Below are 21,369 nucleotides of genomic sequence, written 5' to 3'. Positions count from 1 at the left end.
AGATCCAAAGAGTTGGAAGAAAAGCCAATGCTGCGCTAATGTTTAACAAGGACAAATGTGATGACTTAAGTAATCTAGTCTGGCAGCAACCCAATTACCAAGGAAGGTATCAGATGAGAGCTCTATGTCTAGGACTGTGTCCTATGGACCCAAAAACAATTACTAGACTCTATCCAGATCCAGTTAACTTGGAAGCACACAGGACCAAACAACTGGATCCACTCATAACAAACTGGTGACTGTGCAAAGTGGTACTGGGCCAGACTGTAAGGCCTATTAATGCTGGTTTGCTTATAGAGTCAGTGAGAGTTGAGAGTGCTTAGTACATCTCCAAAAGTGCTCAACCCTGCACAGGATAACATCGTAGCTGCTGGGAGACTGGGGTCATAGAAGGAGCAAAGGGGATTCCCCCATTAGCTCTGGCTTTCTTTCAACATGTTTGTTCATGGGCTGTGGTCTGTCTCCAAGGGAATTAGCAAAGTGACTCCAACCCCTGTCTCCATTAAAGAGGAGGAGGCAGGGGCAGGGTTTTGGTAAATATGATCCCAAATTTAAACCTATTATTTAAACTTTAAAAGAAAACAGGCACAAAGTGAAAACCTATCCAAAGAAGTGTGAGTACTTAGTAGTACTGTCTAGATTAGAAAGACTGAAAGACAAGATGGGCAAGGTAATATCTTTTATTGGACTAACTTCTGTTGGTGAGAGAGACAAGCTTTCAAGCTTACACAGAAGAGCTTTGTGTAAGCTCAAAAGCTTGTCTCTCTCTGACCAACAGAAGTTGGTCCAATAAAAGATATTACCTCACCAGTTTTGTCTCTAATATCCTGCAACCAACATGGCTACAGCAACTTTGCATAGAAAGACCAAAGTTTAGAAAGCTGTTTAATATCTTTGCTGACCTGTCGTAAGTACAATAGGGTACTTGAATGCCCCTCTGGGTTCCTCAAAAATGTAGAAAAGAAAGTACTCAACATACCTACCTTCACTCAATAAAGAGACGTCAACAGGGAGAGGCATTAAGCTGCTTCCTACTCCATTCTAAAGGACTCTTTTAGGAATGATTAGTCTGCTGGGATAGAATTCCCTTCTAGTGCCCTCTGAAGACCTAGGAGGGCAGAAGAACAGGAGAAAAGGGATAGGCCACTGAATCCCATGAAGACATAGATAAGGAGAAGAGAAGGTGTTTGCGCTTGTTGGAGGGAGAGTGCCACAGCTAGACTAAGGAAAAGAAGCTGGTTGTCTGAAGCGGGAAACTATGCACAATTGAACATGTGCCTTGACTTAACATAGTATGGTCCACAGAACACTGAACCGCCTTTCCCCCCTTCTGAAAATCAGGACCCTTTGAAGTGTTTCAAATTGGGCCTTGAAACCTGAGGTACACAAAATGATTAGTTTGTGGGATGGGAGAGAGAGACTTATTAGCTGTGAATATAAACATAAACAAAGTCATCTAGTTAACACAGAGAATGCAACGGAAAGCTTAGTTAGGGAGAGTATAGCCCTAGAACATTTGTTGTTGGCTTTTAATATTTAGGAAATAATTTTAAAAGCCCTATAGATAGATATATTAATATAATATAGACAAGGACAATACTAACAAAGTTTGTGAAAAAAACGCAGAAGTTATGATCATAAAGTCAATATAAGCTCCAAGAAACTTTTGATAAGGTAGACAAGAACCTTTTCCTTTGATTGTATAGTCACATGGTGTTTAGAACACATACCTTCGCTATCTATGAATGAAACTTTGAGCAAGGACAGTTACATATTCATACTTTCTAATTGTAGCTTAAGATTGCAGTACAATTGGCTGAACCTTGATCAAAGATTAGTAAGCAATATTAACCAATTCTTACCCAGGAGTTTTAAATTTTACAAATACATTAAACAAACAAACAAGCTCTCAGCTCTCCTTATACAAAATGGAACTGTTTTTAAACAGACTTGATCTTTAATTTAATATCCATCTAAAAAAATGGACCACAAAAAGAACTACATAAAATGTTTGTCCTCATGCCAGCCTTACAGAATAGCATACATAGCCAGAAACTCTCTGCCTTTGGAGAAAAATGTGAAACTTCTGTTGTAGGTTAAATACTTTAGTATAGTTTGGAGGGCCTTTTATCTGATAAGATGATATTAAAATATATAACACACATGACAATCTAGATAGCTTGTGATGTGGACTAAGGCCCAAACTTGCAATTGTCTCCACGCAAGCGGCAGTCTCCTGCGGGTTTGGGGCCCTAGCCAGTTAATAATTATATTCCAACGTTTTCAAGGATTGACGCAGATAATTATAGGCTGGCAACATCCCAAATCAGACAAGAGGTCTATGTGCAGGCATGTGCCCTTTAGACCTAAAACATTGGGCCCATTAGTAGTCTATCATGGGAACCCTGGGTCACAGTTCAAAGTCATTTGGTGGCTTCTTCCTCTACTTAGCTCAAAGGGATACATTTTATTCAGGCAGTTACTGGAAATCTGAAGTGTGAAACTCTAACTTAATTCTCATTGTGTGAATGCATGTAGAGGGATTGACCTGTGGTTCAGAAATGGAATTGGAGTCTGGCACATATAAAAGGAGATGGTGTTGTAAATGGATGTAGGGGAAATATGAACCCTCTTATGTCAATCATTTTGGATTGTTCCACCCAGCCCCAATTATGAGCCCCTCTACCGGTAAAAGTGCATATAAAATCCTAACCACTATCCTGAAAATGTATCCTTCTATCACACCTACAATTGTGAATTATTTCACCATGTCTGCATGACAACAAATGCATCCTTTTAACAGTTCCTGATAAAAACAACTCTCATCCTACTTAAGGTGACCCACTGTGCCTTTAAATTTGGAAACATAGCCCTATGAAGGCCAAAATGGAAAGTAATAACATAGTACTAAGGTACCAGCTGGTGCTGTATTCTGCAAGTGGAATATTGTGGGGTTAACTAAATTGCATTCTCAAGGTTCAATCTGGAGCAGGCACAGATCTTTGTATGGTAGGCCCTCATCTGTGGAACTCTCTCTCGATTTCTGTGAGAGCCTTCATTGTTTGTTTTGTACAGCCTATTAATTTCTATTTCCATCTATCATTTGCTGAAAGTAGAGGTGATGTGGGTCTGTAGCAGGGCTTTTGGAACCAGCTTATGATTAGCAAGTTATTGAATTATTTAATGGAGAGCATATCCAAATACATTTGCTATTGGTAATCAATAAGTTATATAAATAAACTGGAATGATTTAAATAATATGGGATTACTGTCCAAATTTCAGGTAAAATTTGACTTTCATAGTTCACAGTGTTCTAATGTTTGAAAATGTATAAAATGAAGGTGGAACAGAATCAGATTTTGAGCCTTATTTTAGCATCTTTGGATCAGCTCTGGACACAAAGACAGTCTTTTACTTCTCATACCCATTATGTTAGACACAATCTCTTTGGACTAAAGATTCTGGGCTGAGTCTTCATTGCATTACACCACTTTGGGTATAACTCCATTGAAGTCAAGAGAGTTACACTGGCTAATACAGGAACCTAGGAACTTCCATACTGGATCAGACCTGAAGTCAATCTAGGTATTCTGTCTCTGACAGTGGCCAGTATCAGATGCTTCAGAGAAATGTATAAGAACCCCACAGTAGGTAGATATGGGATAATCTGCCGCCACATTTGGTCTCAACCTGTTTTCTAATAGTTAGAGATTGACTTAAACCCTGAAGAGTGAGGTTTAATAGACCTTCCAAAAATTGACATTAATTATGACAACTCTGGATATTCTATGAATCTTTCTAAGTTCTTCGCCTCAATGACTTCCAATGGCAATGAGCTCCACAGCCTTATTCAGTGGTGAGCAACCTACGGCCCGTGGGCCACACACAGCCCATCAGGGTAATCCGCTGGTGGGCCACCAGGCAGTTTGTTTACATTTGCACGGCTGTCCACGGCTCCCAGTGGCTGCGGTTTGCCGTTCCCGGCCAATGGGAGCTGCAGGAAGTGGCGGCCAGCATGTCGCTGCGGCCTGCACTGCTTCCCGCAGCTCCCATTGGCTGGAAATGGCAAATTGCAGCCAGTGGGAGCTGTGGGCAATTTGAGGATGATCTCCACCGCAGATTTTCATATGGGTCCTGAAATGACGCAGGAGTCCGATCCTGGAACCACAGATCCACCCGCAGTAGGTACAGACATTTCCTGGCAGGTCAGCTGCCTGCCGGGAGAAAGTTCTAGTCTAATTACATGTTGTGTGAAAAAATTATATCCCTTTATTAGTTTCAAATCTGCCAACTTCACTCAATGTCTCCTTGCTCATGTGTTATGGGACAAAGAACAGAATATTCTGATCTACCTTCTTTAGAACATTGATTATTTTATTTATACTTTTCCCACTTCCCCTCTTGTTACTCTTCTTTTTAAGGTAAAGCAATCTCTTTTTATATGTGAGATTTTTCCATGTCCCTAATCATTCTCATCACCCTTTTCTGAGCCCCCTATAGTTCTGCAATAATCTTTTTGGATGGGGTGACGAATACTGAACACATTATTCCAGCACTGGTATTACACTAACACAGATGTAAAACAGTGGAGAATTAGGCCATCAGACTTGATCAGTTTTATAAACGGACATGTCACAGACATTAATACCAAAAGGGACCATTAGGTTCATCTAACCTCACCTCTTGCATACGATATGCCATTGAATCTCACCCATTACATTTCTGCATCACACCCATAACTTCTATTTGAGCTGTATCTTTGAGTGTACCTTTTAGAAAGACATCCACTCTTGATTTAAGACTTCAAATGATAGAGAATTCACCCATCCCTAGGTAAATTGTTCCAATGGTTAATTACTCTCACCATTAAAAAAAAAAAAAAAAAAAGGTGCCTTATTTCTAGTGTGAGTTTGGCTTCAGCTTCCAACCACTGAATCTTGATGCACTTTGTTCTGCTAGATTAAAGTGCTCCCTAATATCAGAAAACTCTTCCCCATACCGATATTTATAGATATCAGTTAAGTCACTGCTTAACCTTCTCTTGGATAAACGAAATAATCTTAAGACTGTCACCATAAGGTATGATTTCCAGACTTCGAATCATTCTTGTATCTCTTTTTTGAATATTTTCCAATTTTTCAACATCCATTTTGGACACATTATTCCAGCAATGGTCTCACTAATGCTGTACACAGGGGTAATACCACTTCCCTACTCCTACTTGATATCCTCCTGCTTGTACATCCAAGGATCATGTTCTCCCTCTTAGCTATATCATCACATTGGAAGCTTATGTTCAGTTGGTTATATACCATGACCCCCAAGTCCTTTGTATTGTCACTGCATTTCAGGACACTAACTCTCATATTTTAAGACTAATCTACATTCTTTGTTCTTAGATATATGATTTTGCATTTGGCAGTGTTAAAGTGTACGTTGTTCAAATAAGACCACCTTACAAAGAGATCCTGAGAGGTCCATATAACTCACCCAAACCCCATCATTATTTACCACCCCGTTGATATTTGTGTCACCTGCAAATTTTACTAGCAAGCAAGGATGTTATATTCTCTTCCATATCATTGGTGAAGGTACTGAATAGCACTGGACCAAGAACAGAACTCCATGGAACTTTGCTAGAAACACCCTCCCAGGATAATGATTCCTTATTTACAATTACTTTAATCATCTGTAACTATGCAAGGGACAATTAATAACAACTGTTTGACCATAAAGAATATCATCTTAAAAGTCTGATTCTTGACTTCAGATGCTACTCCCTAGGATTTAATTCTTGAGGGGACAGAGGCTAGGTGCAATGAAGGTAATGTACTGGGCTTATCTGTCACCTCTGCCCACCCCTCTCTGGTCATGCACTGAACATAACTCTGCCTCCATGTAAAAGTGTATTTGTGCTCCCCACTACCCACACTGTAAATGATGACATTTGTATATATCAGCTTGTTTTGTAGAATCATTGATTGGTGTACTAAGATAACTCCCAAAGATCCAGCTTAGCTAAAACATACATCTTTTGCAATCAGGTCATATAATTCTGGAAATTTTATTTGCTGATTCGGCAGATTACTAATTCTTGTCAGTCTCAAAGGAGAGTTGCTTCTGTAGCATTCAAATTATGATTGTATTCATGAAGCCCTTGTCTCAAACAGCTAATTACATTACTGACATTAACATTTCTCTGGTTTCAGAGTGGTAGCCACGTTAGTCTGTATCAGCAAAAACAACGAGGAGTCCTTGTGGCACCTTAGAGACTAACAAATTTATTTGGGCATAAGCTTTCGTGGGCTAAAACCCACTTCATCAGATGCATAGAGTGGAAAATACTGTAGAGAGGCTGTATATTGTGTACATAACAACATCTTAAAAGCAGCAGTTGGAATTATATCAGATAAAGCAAATTAAACATTTAGTCAGATTTCTAATTGCATATGGTGAATCCAATAACACGCATGTATGTACAAATGTGGAAATACTGTCAATGATATATAAATATAAGTATCATAAGTTTGGTTTTGCTTTGTATTGTTTTGTTTTCCAAGCAGGAATATTCCACCTGGTTAAATATGCACCAGGAAAATAGTGTTCATCAATGTAAAATGTGATTCAAAGAAGAGACTGAGACTCATGTTGTGGAAGAGGTGCCATCTTCACTAGTAGTTTCAGCTGTTTCATTCACAGATGCTCTGGATGAATAGAGGAAAGAGGGGTTACAACCTGCAAGATTCTCTCATAGTTGGGAAAAAACAATGTGGAGGTTTAAGCGCCATTGTGAATGGAGTTGTTAATGTCTCCATCTGGACAGACACGATTCCAATAACACAAAAAAACTGAGCAGGCCCTTTAGACTCACTTCTCAGAAAGGAAATAATGACATTACAGAAGAACAGCCCATCCACCTCTGCCAGATCTTGCAGGCAGATCAGCCACACCTGTCAACAGTATCAGAGTCTAATAAGGTTAATCAAAGGGACATGGACCTCTGACCTTTGTCTATTGCCAAAAGATAACTTACCAAGGTAGCTAATGCAGTGTCTGTATCCAGGCCTAAAAGTAGACTGATAAGAAACCAAAAGAATCTGGAGCTGCCCTACTACAACCTTCTTAATAACCTCCCAAAAGGTCACAGTTGTTAAAGCCAAATGATGGCTTCTTGATCAGTAACTGACAAGGTCATTCAGGTGAAAAAGTTATTTCCTTGTCAATCACTGAGCTTTCTCAAACTTATCATTTTTAGAGAAGATTATTGGGAAGATTGTAATGTGGCAATTCTGATGTCATCTTCCCTCCCAGATTCCTATAAAAGTATTCACAGTGACTTTCAGTGAATTCTATCGGCTGACCTTGACATCATTAACTACAAAGTGTTGGTGACCTGCCAGATCTCACAGACAGAGATGGAAGGTGTTATTCTCCCGTAAGACCATGTTTTTCCTTTCTGAGAAATCTCAAATGGCAGGTTTGAGAGGTTGTTCATCTACCATAAAGGCCCTATCATGCAAGATTCTGCAAGATTTCATTGACACTTTTCTTGCTAAATGTATATCTGAGGTCACATGGGGAGATTGTGAGGCATCACTGCCTTGCTGACATCAGTCTACTGCTAATGATACTCAACTCCATATATCCTCTTCATCTGAAGGTGGTGAGTTTTATTTTATTTTGCCATGTGCATGATGAGGAAAGGGACCTAGGCAATAATTAAATGACTGAAGTTCAGTCTAAATAAAATGGAAGCAATGATGGTCAAGAGAAGGAAGAAACTGGAAGAATTATCAACGATTGTGACTACACCATCACTCCATCTAAATACACTATGTAACTGCCAAAAAGGTTTGTAACCCAGAACACTTTGGCTGCCCTATTGCTATTGGAGTCCAATTGACAGCTATTATGGCAATTTTATTAGACATACCTGATGCTGTGGCACAGCAAATTGAACCTAGATACCCTGTAATAACTAAGGACAAAGTTCGAGTCAGTCATTATTCCTAGGCAGCAGGCAGAACCTTGTATGGTGTTCCCATATTGCTGTATACCACAACTGACGCTTGTCAGGGACCCTCGTGCACAAAAAATTATTTGTACATCAAAGAACAGATTAGCATAATACCATTTAATTGCTTCCCATTTACAGTTGAAAAACAACATTCAAATAAGGCAAAAATAGTTTATATGTGTCCTACAGTTGCAATTGTTCAGGGCTCTAGAAATGAACTTTATGAGGCAGACCAAAAGGAGCAGCACAAACAGTATGGAAGGTTTACAGGGCCCTGCGCGGATACAAAAATGTGTATTCACATCAGACCACGCTCTGCAAAAATTGTCTGCAGATATCCGCTCCACGGATGCAGATAGCCGCAGATATCCATGAATTGCAGGGCTCTACTTACCTGGCCGGGCTTAGGCTCCGAGGCACCCCCCTGCCAGAGCCCAGTCAGGGAGATCCGTGCGGGCTGCTGTGGGGAGCCCGGGCAGCGTCGTGGACCCTCCACATGCTCTCGTCCGGGCAAGGACCCTGGAGGGGGGGGACACGGACGGGGGCTGCTCTCAGTCCCATCCCCCTGCACTGCAGGCAGGTGGAGGATCCACCGCGCCTCCCCACAACTGTCCGCCTGGGTTTTATTGTGGCCCGGCTGTGGCTCCGAGCCACCTCTCCCCGCTACTAGCTTCCCCCCCATCTCTCCAATGCCTCCCGACGGCCGGCAGGCCCCACAGATCAGCACCTCCCCCTCCCTCCCTCCCACCACGATCAGCTGTTTCGCAGCGTGCAAGAGGATGGGAGGGAGGAGAGAAGATGTGGCATGCTCGGGTGAAGGGCTGGAACTGGGCGGGAAGAGGTGGGGTAGATGTGGGGCCTTGAGTGAAGGGGTGAGTTGGGGGCGGGGCTGGGGGCAGAGCCAGGGGTTGAGTACCCCCTTCCCCCCCAGCACTTTGGAAAATTGGTGCCTGTGGTCTTCACAACATCCCCGACAACGGGTTCCACAGGTTGACTGTGCAGTGTGTGAAGAAGTGCTTCCTTATGTCTGTTTTAATCCTGTTGCCTATTAATTTCATTGGGTGATCCCCAGTTCTTGTGTTATGTGAAGGGATAAGTAACAGTTCCTTATACACTTTCTCCACACCGTTCATGATTATATAGACCTCTAACCAGACATGCCAAACCCGCCAAAAAAAAAATTCTGAAGTTGGGCTTGTTTTTGGCTTAATTGGCTTGTGAGTTGCTTGTTGGCTAGTAGCTTGTTGCTTCTTTTTTTTGATCAGCTCCTGGAAAGCAGTGGCAAGGTGGGGGAGCAAGCAGGGACAAGAGGGGGAGCGAGTCAGAGGTGCACAGTGGGCCCACCACAGTCCCAGACTGCATGCCGCGGGGAATCTAGTCAAATAGAGTTTTGGGGGTCTTAGGGATTGGCTTGTTTTGAAATGGGATTAGCTTGATTTTGGCTTATTGTGAAAGTCAGGGTGCTTATTTAACATGTGAAAGTTGGCCTCTAACATATCTCCCTTTAGTCATCTCTTTTCTAAGATGAACAGTCCCCATCTTTTTAATCTCTCCTCATATAGAAGCTCTTCTGGACTCCTAATTATTTTTGTTTCTCTTCTCTGTACTTCTTCAGTAGTAGTAGGGAGGACTTGAACCAGGGGACTCCCACATCCCAGTTGAGCATCCTATCCACTAGGCCAGTGGTCCCTAACGCGGTGTCCACGGGTGCCAAGGCGCCCGCCACAGCATTTATGTGTGCCCGCCTAGTGCCCAACAGGGGAGAGAAGCCGCGGCCCCGCGCCTGACAGGGACAGAGAACTCAGGCTGCGGGCGCGGTGTTCTCTGTTCCTGGCAGGCGCAGGGCCCGCCTAGTGCCCAGCAGGGGAAAGAAGCCTGGCCCTGCGCCTGCTGGGGACAGAGTACTCCGGGGCTGCGGGCGCCGGTGTTCTCTGTCCTCGCGGCTTCTCTCTTCTCTCTGGATTCATATATTATGTAATATTAAATATGATGTTTTTCGTATTATTTAATGTACAAATACAAAATAAGCCTTGAAAAATTGTTGGCGCCCGCCACACTCTTCTGAAAACACGAATGTGCTACTGGCCACAAAAAGGTTGGGGACCACTGCACTAGGCTAAAGGTCATAAGAGAAGGCCTTCTCCCCCCTCCCCACTTGTTTTGTTTCAGGCCTCGCACTCAATTTAGACATTCAGACACTTAGGCTAGATCTACACTACGGGGTGGTGGGGACAGGGGGGAGGAGGTCGATTTACCTGGCTGTGAGGACGGTGGCGAGTCGACCGCTGACACTCCCCCGCCGACTCCGCTTCCGCCTCTCGCTGCGGTGGAGTTCTGGAGTCAACGGCAGAGTGATCGGAGATCGATTTTATTGCGTCTACACTAGACGCGATAAATCGATCCCCGATAGATTGATTGCTACCCGCCGATCCGGCGGGTAGTGAAGACGTGCCCTTATCTTCCCCAGGTTCATGAACCACAAGCAGCTTCAGTGAAGACACTACCTACGCCAAAAGGAGAAGCCCTCCCATTGGCATAGGTAATCCCCCTCTCCAGGGCCGTCCCTAGAGATTGTGGTGCCCTACGCAGCCCCCCTGCAGGGGGGCTGGCCCAGGGCCTCCAAGGGGGAGGGGAGTGCATCTAAGGACTCTGCAGGGCAGAGAGGGGGGCTGTGTCCAAGGGCTTTGGGAGGCGGGAACAGCCAGTGAAGGAAGGCAGCAGGAGTCGGGCCCGCCCCCACACTCACGGGGCAGCGGGACGTGGAGCAACCTGGCTCCAGCCTGCACTGGTCTGCTCCCCCGGCTCCCAGGCTTGGGGGAAGGGGGGGAACTGCCCCCCAGCACTCACCAGTGGCGCGGCTGGGGCCAGGTCACTCCACTTCCCGACGCCTGCCCAGTGAGTGCAGGGAGGGCCCAACACGGATCCCTGCTGCAGTCCCCCGAGACACATAGCTCAGGGGATGGGGTTTGGAGGGGGGGGAAGAGGTGGAGTGGGGGGTCAAGACTGGGGTAGAGCAGGGGTGGGAAGGGATGGGGCGGAGCAGGAGCAGAGGGGAAGGGATGGGGCAAGGGCAGCGTTGCTGGGCCCTGCTATGCGCAGCCCACGAGGGGCCAGCTCAGCCGTCTGGGGGATTGGGCTTGCTGCTGGAGCTGGATGCAACCCGCAGCTGCGTAGGGCACCAGAAAATTTGGGGCAATTTGGTGCCCCAAGTTTCCTACTGCCCTATGCAGCTGCGTAGTTTGCGTATGGATAGGGGCAGCCCTGCGCCTCTGCAAAAGACGGTAGAGTTAGGTCAACGGGAGAATTCTCCCATTGACCTAGTGCTGTCTACACTGGGGTTAAGTCGGTTTAACAACATTGTTCAGGGGTGTGAATTTTTCTGTCGAGGGTGGGGGAACTGGGGTGTTTGAAAGTTGAGTGATGCTGATGCTTGAGCTAGGGCTTGTCTACACTTGAAACGCTACAGTGGCACAGCTATAGCACTGCATTGTAGCACTTCAGTGACACTACCTACACCGCCTGCGTAGTTAGTCCACCTCCCTAAAAAGGGGTAGCTAGGTCAACAGAAGAATTCTTTGTTCCATCCAATGCTATCTACAACAGGGGTTAGGTCCTATGTTGCTCAGGTGTGGATTTTTCACACCCCTGAGTGATGGAACTGAGTCAACTTAACTTTTTAGTATAGATAAGGCCCTGGTAATGCTGAGGGGAAGCAGCAGCTTGGGTTAAAACTGCTCATCAACTAATCCAATCATTCTGGTAATCCAATCACTCTGTGCTGCTAATCAAATCCCTCTGTGTGTAATTCCAGTGTTGTTTTGAAGTGCAGTAACTCAATTGTACTAACTCCAGCTAACTGTTGCAGTGATGTCAATGAAGACAAGTCCTTAGACTACAGCTGCTGCACCTCTAGTCCCGTTACCAGTAACTGGAAAGCTGAGTTTAAGTATTCCCTAAAACTGTTATCCAACTGTCTCTACCCACCAAATACAATAAGGACAGAACTGGTGAACAAGCCGTAAGCCAACCTGAGCGGTGTAGGCAGGGCCAGCTCAAGCCCTTCCAGTTTCAGTGGAAATGGCAGAAACTGAGTGAAGTTAGTTCTCATTGAAACAAGTTGTAAATTCCTTCTTCACGAGAGAGGTGGTTCTAAAAACTGCCTTAAAATTAATCTAGACTTGCCTCCCAGCTGAGAGACTTGGCGGCAGCTCTGAACGCCTACCTCGCCTGAGGACGCCATGCGGCTTTCCCTCGGATGATTTCTTATTGCCTCAGCGCCCTCTATGGACTCTGATGAGAGAGGAGCTGCCTTTCAATCTCAGCCAGCGCCAGACGTCAAGAGGTGCCTCAGACACACGCACGGGATCCAGCGTGTGACATTGCAGCGTCTGTGCGGATTTCCAGCCCAGCGAACCCAATGGACGGGCTCGCCGGGGGAGGAAACAAGCGCTTCTTGCAGTTCTTAACTGACGCCTAACTACAAGAGGCTCTTCGCCGCTCAAGGGCAGGCTCAGGTTTAACATACTGAAGTCTCCCAGCGTGTATCAGGGAATCCCATTAGCTCCCCCTAACGCACGTGCGCGTTCATACGGCAGATGCGGCCATACAAAGACTCGCTGAGCTAAGACCCGGGGTGCAGGCTGAAGGGCTCGGACCCAGGCTCTGTGGAGCAAACTGCACCGCCAAGCGGGGTGCAGCTCAGCCGGCCCGGGAGGGAGCGGAGTAAGAAATCACAGCAGAGAAAGGGCGGGCACAAATGAAGCTATAATAGGCAAGGGAGCAGGATGTGTTATTCCGGTGAACGCTGCGCTATAAATAAGCCGGTTTCTAAACGGTGTTTGGGTGGCTTCATCAAAGGAGCAGCATGCATACAGCCCTCCCCTTCCCGGTGTCCCCACAACGGTGATCATGGCGGCAGCTGCGGCTCTTTCCCCTTATCTCCCTCCCACCCCAGCGCCAGACGCAGTGTCTCAGCTCGGCGCAGAGTGACCTTTCCCCAGCGCAGCCGGGAGAAAGGAGAAATGAGGCGAAAGGCGCGTCTAGGAATTCCCGCCCTGCGCGCCTGGCCCCATTTTAGCATATGCAAACAGACCCTCTTCCTGATTGGCCACCGCTCGATACCCCCCTTTGAAAAGGTGGCCCTTCATTGGCTGACTGATAAAGTAATGCAAATTAGAGAATCTTGCTTGCTCGTTCTCCCCCCCTCTTTTTGCTAGTGTGTGTTGAAAATTTCAGACAGTGTAACTCTGCGCGTCTATTACTACAAATAAGTAGTTCCAGTTCCCCCTCCCTTGTATTTACTGCGGGCTGGGACTTTGCAGTCCCCGCCGGAGCCGTAGACCGCACGAAGACATCCCAGCGCGGTGTGCTCTACGGCAGGGGAAGTAATCCGACAGGCACAGCGAGGTATTTTCCCACTCCCCCGCGGAGGGATATTTTGTGTCTCTTCTCCGCACCAAAACATTGAGAGTTAAGAGGCAGCTCCTGCTGTAATTGAGCTCAGAAGTGAGCAGGCACCGAGGAGGCTGCGCTGCTGCTGCTATTGCACCAGGGGTGACGGCTTTACTGCGGCGCTGGATTGAATTCGCAGTCACTCAGCGGCCCCGAGCAAGCGTCCTTCTAGCCGGGGCGGATTTTACCCACTTTCTCCGCAGCCCTGCTGGCATCTAGGGTTGCGTTGAGCTGCGCTGGGCGGTGGGAGAAGCAGAGCATCGCCCCCGTTATTGATTGCTTTTTGTCGAAGGGCTCCACGCCGCTTCAGCTTGGATTCTTTGTGGCTGTTTATTTCTGGAGGCGTCTGCCACCCTCTGCTACAACATCAACTGCTGCTGGTGGACCGGGGAGAGCAGAGCGGGAGCCAGGCAGCCGCTTCGCAGCTCCCCTCCCGGGTCGGGAAGGAGAGCGCGGCGCTCCTCCCCAGCAGCTCGTTAATTGAATAATTAGCCCGGAGGACACACTCTACGTTTCGCTGCAGGATCTCTTTCCTCCCCCTTTCCCCGGCTCCTCTGGAAGATGTTGCTCTCTAAGTTTGGCTCCCTCGCTCACATTTGCAACCCCACCAGCATGGATCACTTGCCGGTGAAAATCCTCCAGCCAGGTACGCAGTGAGCGACTCGCTGGTTGTGACCCAGCCGCGGTGCGGTGCCTGTCGCTTTTTTAATGGGGAGTTTGCAAGCTCCGAGGATTTCTCGGCTGTCACATTCCCTGCTAGCGTGTCGCCGCGTAGGGATGGGCACAGCTCCCCGGTTAGCTGGGTTGTTATGGGAGAGTGCGCGGCGTCCGCGTCCCCCCCCCCCCTCCAGTGGGGCGTGTTTGGATATTTTGGCTCTGGGTGGCGGCTTGTCGGATCGCTGCCGGCATACGGCACAAAAAACCGCCTGGCTTCCCCTTGCTCGCTGAGCTTAGGATGAAGAGCCGCATGTGCCGGTGTGAACAGCCATGCGGCTCCCCTGGCGGGGCTTCCTCTCGCCTGCCTCGTGTCCTGCCTTCTTAATAGGGCAACTCCAACCTCTCTTAATTTGTCTTTCCGTTTCTAGCGAAATCGGAGAAGGAGCCCTTCGATAAAGTCTACCAGGTGGGCTCCGTGCTGGGCAGCGGGGGCTTCGGCACGGTGTACGCGGGGACCAGGATAGCAGACGGCTTGCCGGTAAGGAGAAGGGGGAGCTATTCATGGCTGCGTAGTTGTGTCTTGCTGTCTACTCGGGGCGGCGTGTGCGTGGCTGCAGGGTCGCGCGTCGCAGCCGCCCCAGCCCTCTCCGCCGCTGCAGAGCGGGGGAGGCTCGTCCCCACCGCGCTCTGACCGCGCCTTCTCTCCCCCCCAGGTGGCCGTGAAACATGTGGTGAAGGAGCGGGTCACCGAGTGGGGCACCATTGTAAGTACTCGCTGGGGAGCGGCTGTAACCGCGCGGTGGGTCCGAGGGAAGCTGGGAGCCGGCTGTCCCCGCCCGGCAGTCACCCAGGCTGGCTATTGTTTGGGTGGCGAGAGGGCTGGGTCCCTGCTCCCGCCCCTGTGTTATTGTTTACATTGGGGGGATTTTGGCGGGGTTTCTTCCCCCGGCCCCTCCCCCTCTGACTGCGGCAGCCGCGGAGCCCCCCAGCGGAGCGGCGCGGCGCTGGACTTCCCCAGCCCCCGCGCTGCTGCGGGAGACTCCGTGCACAGCGCGTGGGGTGTGTGCGCCTCTGCCCGGCGGAGCCCGCGTGTGGGGAAGCGGGGAGGCAGGCTGGTTTCCCCGCCCGGGCTGCACGGTGAGTGACCGCCGCCCTTGCCTCTTTGCGCTGCCCAGAGCGGAGCGATGGTGCCCTTGGAGATCGTGCTGCTGAAGAAGGTGGGTTCCGGCTTTAGAGGGGTCATCAAGCTGCTGGACTGGTACGAGCGGCCCGACGGCTACCTCATCATCATGGAGCGGCCCGAGCTGGTGAAGGATCTCTTCGACTTCATCACCGAGAAGGGGGCCCTGGACGAGGAGACGGCCCGGGGCTTCTTCCGGCAGGTTCTGGAGGCGGTGCGCCACTGCTACACCTGCGGCGTGGTGCACAGGGACATCAAGGACGAGAACCTGCTGGTGGATCTCAGGACAGGCGAGCTCAAGCTGATCGACTTCGGCTCCGGAGCCATCCTTAAGGACACTGTCTACACCGACTTCGATGGTATGTGCCCCTCCCGTCCCCAAAATGCCTCGGTGCGGGTGAGACAGCAAAGCCCGGCGCCGGGGCTTACCCGATGCGCTCTCCCTGCGTGGTTTAGTCACATTCTTAGCCCCTGAGAACAACAACAAGGTGGCTCTGCAGCTGCAGTAGCTGGTAATGGATCTGCGGGTAATTTAAACCTGTGCACCGGAGGCGGTTGGGGGTGTTCTGTTGAGTAGGAAAGAAGCGATTCCAGGCAGTGACGCAGCAGTTTATATTTCCCTGCCTTGGAAAAGGCATTTTTCCTAGAGGGCGATCTGTTTACATTGAGGCTTCACCAGCGCCAGGCGTTCCCATCTTTGCTATGTGCAATGCATATATTTTGATTTCTAATTTAATGAATTACCCTCAACCCAGCTGATGCCTGCATTGCAGATTTAAAATCCTGGGGTAAATTATATATGCCCCTTAAATGACTTAAATTTGGGTTTTTTTAATATAGGAAAACTGAAATGCTTCTTGAAAAGGAAGAGATGATAGATATAGATATTTTTTTCCCCTAGCTGTGAGTGTGCTTGATATAGATGAGGGACTTCCCCCTCCCTTTCTCTGTCGTCAGCTGCTGCACTTAACATCTGTTTTGTTGTGAAACCCGAACCTCCTGGCCATGTGACAGTCAGCATCACAAATTCCAGTTTTTGTTTGGTATCCAAGGAACAGCCTAGTGCCAAGGGAGGGTGGTTTCTAAGAGCCTTTTCAGAGAGCCGGAGTAGCCTTTTTTGATTATTCTGAAAAATTAATTTGTGAGCAAGTCTGTATTTTGTTCACACTGTCTTGGAATTGGATAAAGCCGATTAGCTGTATGTAATAAGATCGACCTGAGTTTCACCTTCTGTTTCTCTTCTCGTTCTCCCCCTGCCCCCTCCCCATTCCCTTTGTCCTTTTGTGTCTATTTTTGGTGTGATGCTGTAGACGCCACATGGTCAGTGAAAGGGAGCCATGCCTTAGTAAACAGTCAGCTGATGGAAGCTATGTTATTCATCACAACAGAACAGCACAAGCTAATGGCCTAAATGTATGCCTGGTGTAATTGTAGCCAGCTTCTCTGGACTTTCACGGGGGATGAATTTGGCCCACTATGATTTTTAAATATTTAGAATTTTTTATTCTTGTGTGGTTTGATATGCATGGGCAGCCCAACTAAAATGTTAGGGGGGCAGAATAAAACTTAGTTTGCTGATGTTGCGGGATGCTATTTTTTCATTGTAGGAACGAGAGTGTACAGTCCTCCAGAATGGATCCGATACCACAGATACCATGGGAGGTCAGCAACAGTGTGGTCCTTGGGAGTGCTTCTGTTTGATATGGTTTGTGGAGACATTCCCTTTGAACAAGATGAAGAGATCTTGAGAGGACGGTTATACTTCAGGAGACGAATATCACCTGGTGAGTTCAAACAAAAAAATTACTAACACTTAATTTATGATAATGGCTGATTTTCTGTTTGAGATTCTTTTTGCTTTGTAGTCTAATGTCGTCTGTTTACTTCATCTGTTTCAGAATGTCAGCAGCTGATCAAATGGTGCCTTTCACTGAGGCCTTCAGACAGACCAACACTCGAACAAATTTTTGACCATGCATGGTTGCACAAATCTGAAGTAGTGAAGTCTGAGGACTGTGACATAAGGCTTCGGACCCTTGATACTGATGTATCTAGCACAAGTTCAAGTAATGAGAGTCTGTGAAACACTAAGGACCTTGCAATGGGAGGGGAGCTACAAGCAGAAAGACCACAGTGCTGCTGCCAATACGTAGGAGGGGCTAGAAAAATGCATTCATTATTCTGTAGTTGAATCTTTGTCTGAGGGACTTGATTTTATTTTCCCTTTTTGCTGGTTTCTGCTTTGGAATGAGAAATTTCCTTTGGAAACGCTGATGTTTGGGAGTTGCAGGCCAGTACTTAGTCAAAAGACTGACCTTATTAAGAAAGCAGTGACCTCTTGAATACATGGTAAACTTTTTTGCTCTCATAGAGCCTGGACTAGATTTTTATTTGCTTTTGAGTGCCTTTTTGAAAGCTGCTTCAGTGGGACTTTCTTTTTTGAGCTGTGTATGTCCAAAGAAGATCCAGTTCATTATAGGATTTTGCTCCCTTTAGACTGAGTGCTGGAGGAAGCAGCTCCTATGATGCATTGGAGAACATGTTCGGTGATTGAATGAAGTAGTCCCATCCACTGGCGATGGAATACTTGAACACAGACATTTCACTCCTTCCAGTCCCCGTCCCGCCCCCAAACCCACCTCTGCTGCTCCAAAATATTTCCTATAGCCTGCATACAAATATGAACAGATATATCAGCTTTTTTTTTTTTTTTTAATCAGGAACATTCACTCTTGTTTTCTTTTATCATCTCTACCACTGGGCATGCGAAGCCCCTTTCTCAATCCCGCCCTCCCTTCACCCATCTCCTTTTGTCAACCTGCGAGTCTTACAGTATGTATGGGCATGTTAAATGCACAATCAATGCAATATTCAAGGACTTTACTTTTTTCCATACCTGTATAATGTGTTTATGTAAATTTGGTTTTCCCATGTATTATACAGTTGTTTTTTTTATTTTTTTTTATTTATTTGTTTGAAGTTTTAGAAGACCTCCCACAGTTTCAACTGTGGCTATTTATTTGCTTAATTTATTTGGTTAGAGTTATATTCAACACTGCTTTCCCCCTTCCCCATGGGAATTCTAGTGGTTTGCCCATGACACTCTTTTCTGCATTCCTGTTAACTTTTGTTTAAAAAAACAAAACAATTTTTTTTCTGACCTTACCAGTTTCTGTTGGAAGATGGAAAATGTTGTACAAAGTCTAATTTAAGGGAAATAGAATGACTTTAAAGTTTAGTATGCCTTTGTCTGGTATTCTACCAGTAATGTAAAGTAATGCTATTTGGAAGGGTTTTAAATTATTGACATTGTACAGTCTTTGTGTATTGGCTCTGGAAGGTAGGGTGGCAGAGTCATAAACATTAATTTATTTTAATAGCTGTGTTTCTGTGTTCTGGTTGCATTTGTGCAGCTTGGATTTGGATTTTTTTCTTCTGTTTAACAGTGTGAAATGTATGGAGATCATATTTTTTATACAGGTATTTCAATTAAACTTTTTTTGTATATAACAGTACTGTGTTGTGTATTCACTTGTACTCAGAATTACATTTCAGACCACACAGGGAACAAAGCTGTTACATTCTCCAAATATTTATACTATAATTTTAAGGGGCTCCAGCAGCTGAGCCAGAGAATTAATAGGCTCTAACTTATCTTCTTTTCAGACTGTTCCTATTTGTTTAAGCACACTCACTTTGACTACATCTATGTGAAATTTCTTCAAAAAAACAAAAATGGTGCTGCTATATAGAACTTGTGGATTTTGAATATGCTGGTACGTAAAGTATTGTTCACATCCTCCTAAACCATAACAAAGAAGCCTTTTTCTACTTAATTATGGGTTACTATTTCACAATTGGATGTAGTGGAAAGTAAACTTACCCCATTTGGGGGGAGGAAAAATTTCCTGTGCATCAATCTGTACAATGAGGAGTCCAAGCAATGATGGCAGTTTCAACTAAAACACTTTTGAGAAACATGAATGCTTTTGATTCAGAGAAGTTAGCTAGCAAACTACTCACAATATTCCCCTTACTATTTCAAATTTTATGTTTGGAATCAAATGTGACAGCCAAGTTTCACATTATGTAGGCCTATAGTGAAGTCAAGCCTAGGGTTGTGATTGCCATGGAAACAGACATGAATATTCAATAAAACTAGAAGGCTGAATTTGATAATCAGTTAGTTAATTAGTGAACAGAAGCAGAAATGCCCACTTTTTGAAGCTTGCAAAGTTTGACTACAAGATTCCACCATTATAAAAGCCATGTTATAGGTTACTGTGTTGAAGCACTACTATGCAATACCTATGATAATAGTGAAAGTCAGGACTTTAACACTTACTTTTTTTTTCTCTTTCCCCTCTTTCCCCCCCCAGCAAGCTTTATTTTCCCTTCCTGGGAGCTCTATCTTCTGCCAGCTCATCTGCTGATATTTAGGTTCCCTGTGGGCATATGATCAAGCTCTTTAGGGTTAATAAGGTTAGACTCAAAATGCCACTGACTAGCAGGAGATAAAACAAAAGTGGGAAGGACACCTCCATTTTCTTGCAGTTTTGTGATGGAAATGGCTATCAGAGGAGTTTAAGTAGCTCTTTCTCCATAAAGCGGATACTCTAATTATTTCAGTTGATCCAAGTAAGGAGAGTATCAAATCAGGTGTATCCCTCAATAGCACCTCTTGTTCCAATAATCTAATGTGTGTGTACATTTGCCTTTCAATTTAGATGCTCCTAAAAAATTGTTAGATGCAAATTCAGACCTTGCATGCCAACTCTAGTCACTAGGTAACTAAATTTGTAGTTTGTACACAAAGTATATAACATGATTTAGATAACTTATGTCCAGGGAAACTGAGAGACTTTACAAACCATACACTATGAAAAGAACATTAAGGTAAAAACCTGAGGGTTTTCTCTTTTGCGATGGTTCAGGCAACTGTTTTTAGTTGTAAGAGGTGTTCCAAAGGCCTATTGAAGTGCTTTAGAGAAGCACATGTCCGGCCACAAGTAGTCCCTAGAGAAATTCCAGTAGCTGATGATAATTAACATTTCCACTCCAGTAGCTTCACACATACTAGCAGCTGTTGAGAGTGGTGTCAGTGAGGCCTACCATTATGAGTAAGTTTCAAAGGAACACCAAAAAAGCAATCCTAAAAGCATAGCTGTAAATCTATTAAGTGTCAAATGAATGTCTGAATTGGGGACTGTCGACATTTTCCACGTGTACATTTTACAGGCCATGCCTTACATTTGTAGAAAACCACGGATGAAATGTTCTGTTTTGCAATTGAAAAACACATTCTCACCTTTTGCTACTGAGGCGAAATATATTAAAAGGGAAAAAGGTCAAAAGGACACCAGTGTTAGTGCTGACTCCCCACTGAGATTAGTTCAACATAAAAGGTATATTCTCAAAATGATGCACAAGGCTTTAGCTGTGCAACTCCCCTATGTTCTAATGAGAGCTGAATGGCTAGAGTACCGTATCCTGAGTGAATAATAATTCTTTGCAAAAACAGGTTTATACTACAGCTGTAGGTTTGCAAATGACCTTTGTTAATACAATTCTATTAACTGGCTTTGTGTGCTAATACATCTGTGACTGCTCTTGGTTTTACCAGGACTGCTGCCTGTTAAGCATTGATTTTTAAAATTTAATTGTTCTAGGACTCTTTTCCTTATTGCCTCCTCTCTGCATATGAGGCTGGATCTTGACATTGCAAAATATGGAAAGTAGCATTAATTAGATCATGGGAGATTCTACTTGTTAAACATCAGAACCCTGTTTGAGTTTTACACTCTGATTTAGCTGGCAAGCAGGCCTATTTATGTACACCTTTAGATTAGCTCTGATTTCAAACTTTTTCATGTACTAAATGTACTTTTATAAATCAATTTTACCTTTTCTGCAATACAACTGATAACCATCTTCCTAACAACCCTTTGTATTCTGTATGCATAATCATTCTATTGTATTGTTTTTTCCAGTTACTTAACCAAAATGATTTTTATTTAAGTGTGCAAATGAGAGCTCTTTTAAAAATGTAGTAGACTGTCATCA

General features: G+C 45.5%; 1 protein-coding gene across 1 annotated transcript; it reads left to right on the top strand.

Annotated features, from left to right (window-relative positions):
- Positions 1–13,326: 13,326 nt before the first annotated feature.
- Positions 13,327–18,818, top strand: PIM3 (Pim-3 proto-oncogene, serine/threonine kinase). The gene is made up of 6 exons (XM_054021545.1): positions 13,327–14,115; positions 14,555–14,664; positions 14,840–14,890; positions 15,302–15,665; positions 16,914–17,090; positions 17,205–18,818. The coding sequence occupies exons 1-6, from the start codon at positions 14,031–14,033 to the stop codon at positions 17,387–17,389; spliced, it is 972 nt and encodes a 323-aa protein (XP_053877520.1). The 5' UTR covers positions 13,327–14,030; the 3' UTR covers positions 17,390–18,818.
- The last annotated feature ends 2,551 nt before the right edge of the window (positions 18,819–21,369 follow it).

The sequence above is a fragment of the Malaclemys terrapin genome, chromosome 1 (genome assembly GCF_027887155.1).
Source record: "Malaclemys terrapin pileata isolate rMalTer1 chromosome 1, rMalTer1.hap1, whole genome shotgun sequence".
NCBI lineage: Eukaryota > Metazoa > Chordata > Testudines > Emydidae > Malaclemys > Malaclemys terrapin.
The sequence above is the reverse complement of the archived record's forward strand: the minus strand, read 5'-3'. Positions and strand labels throughout refer to the sequence as shown.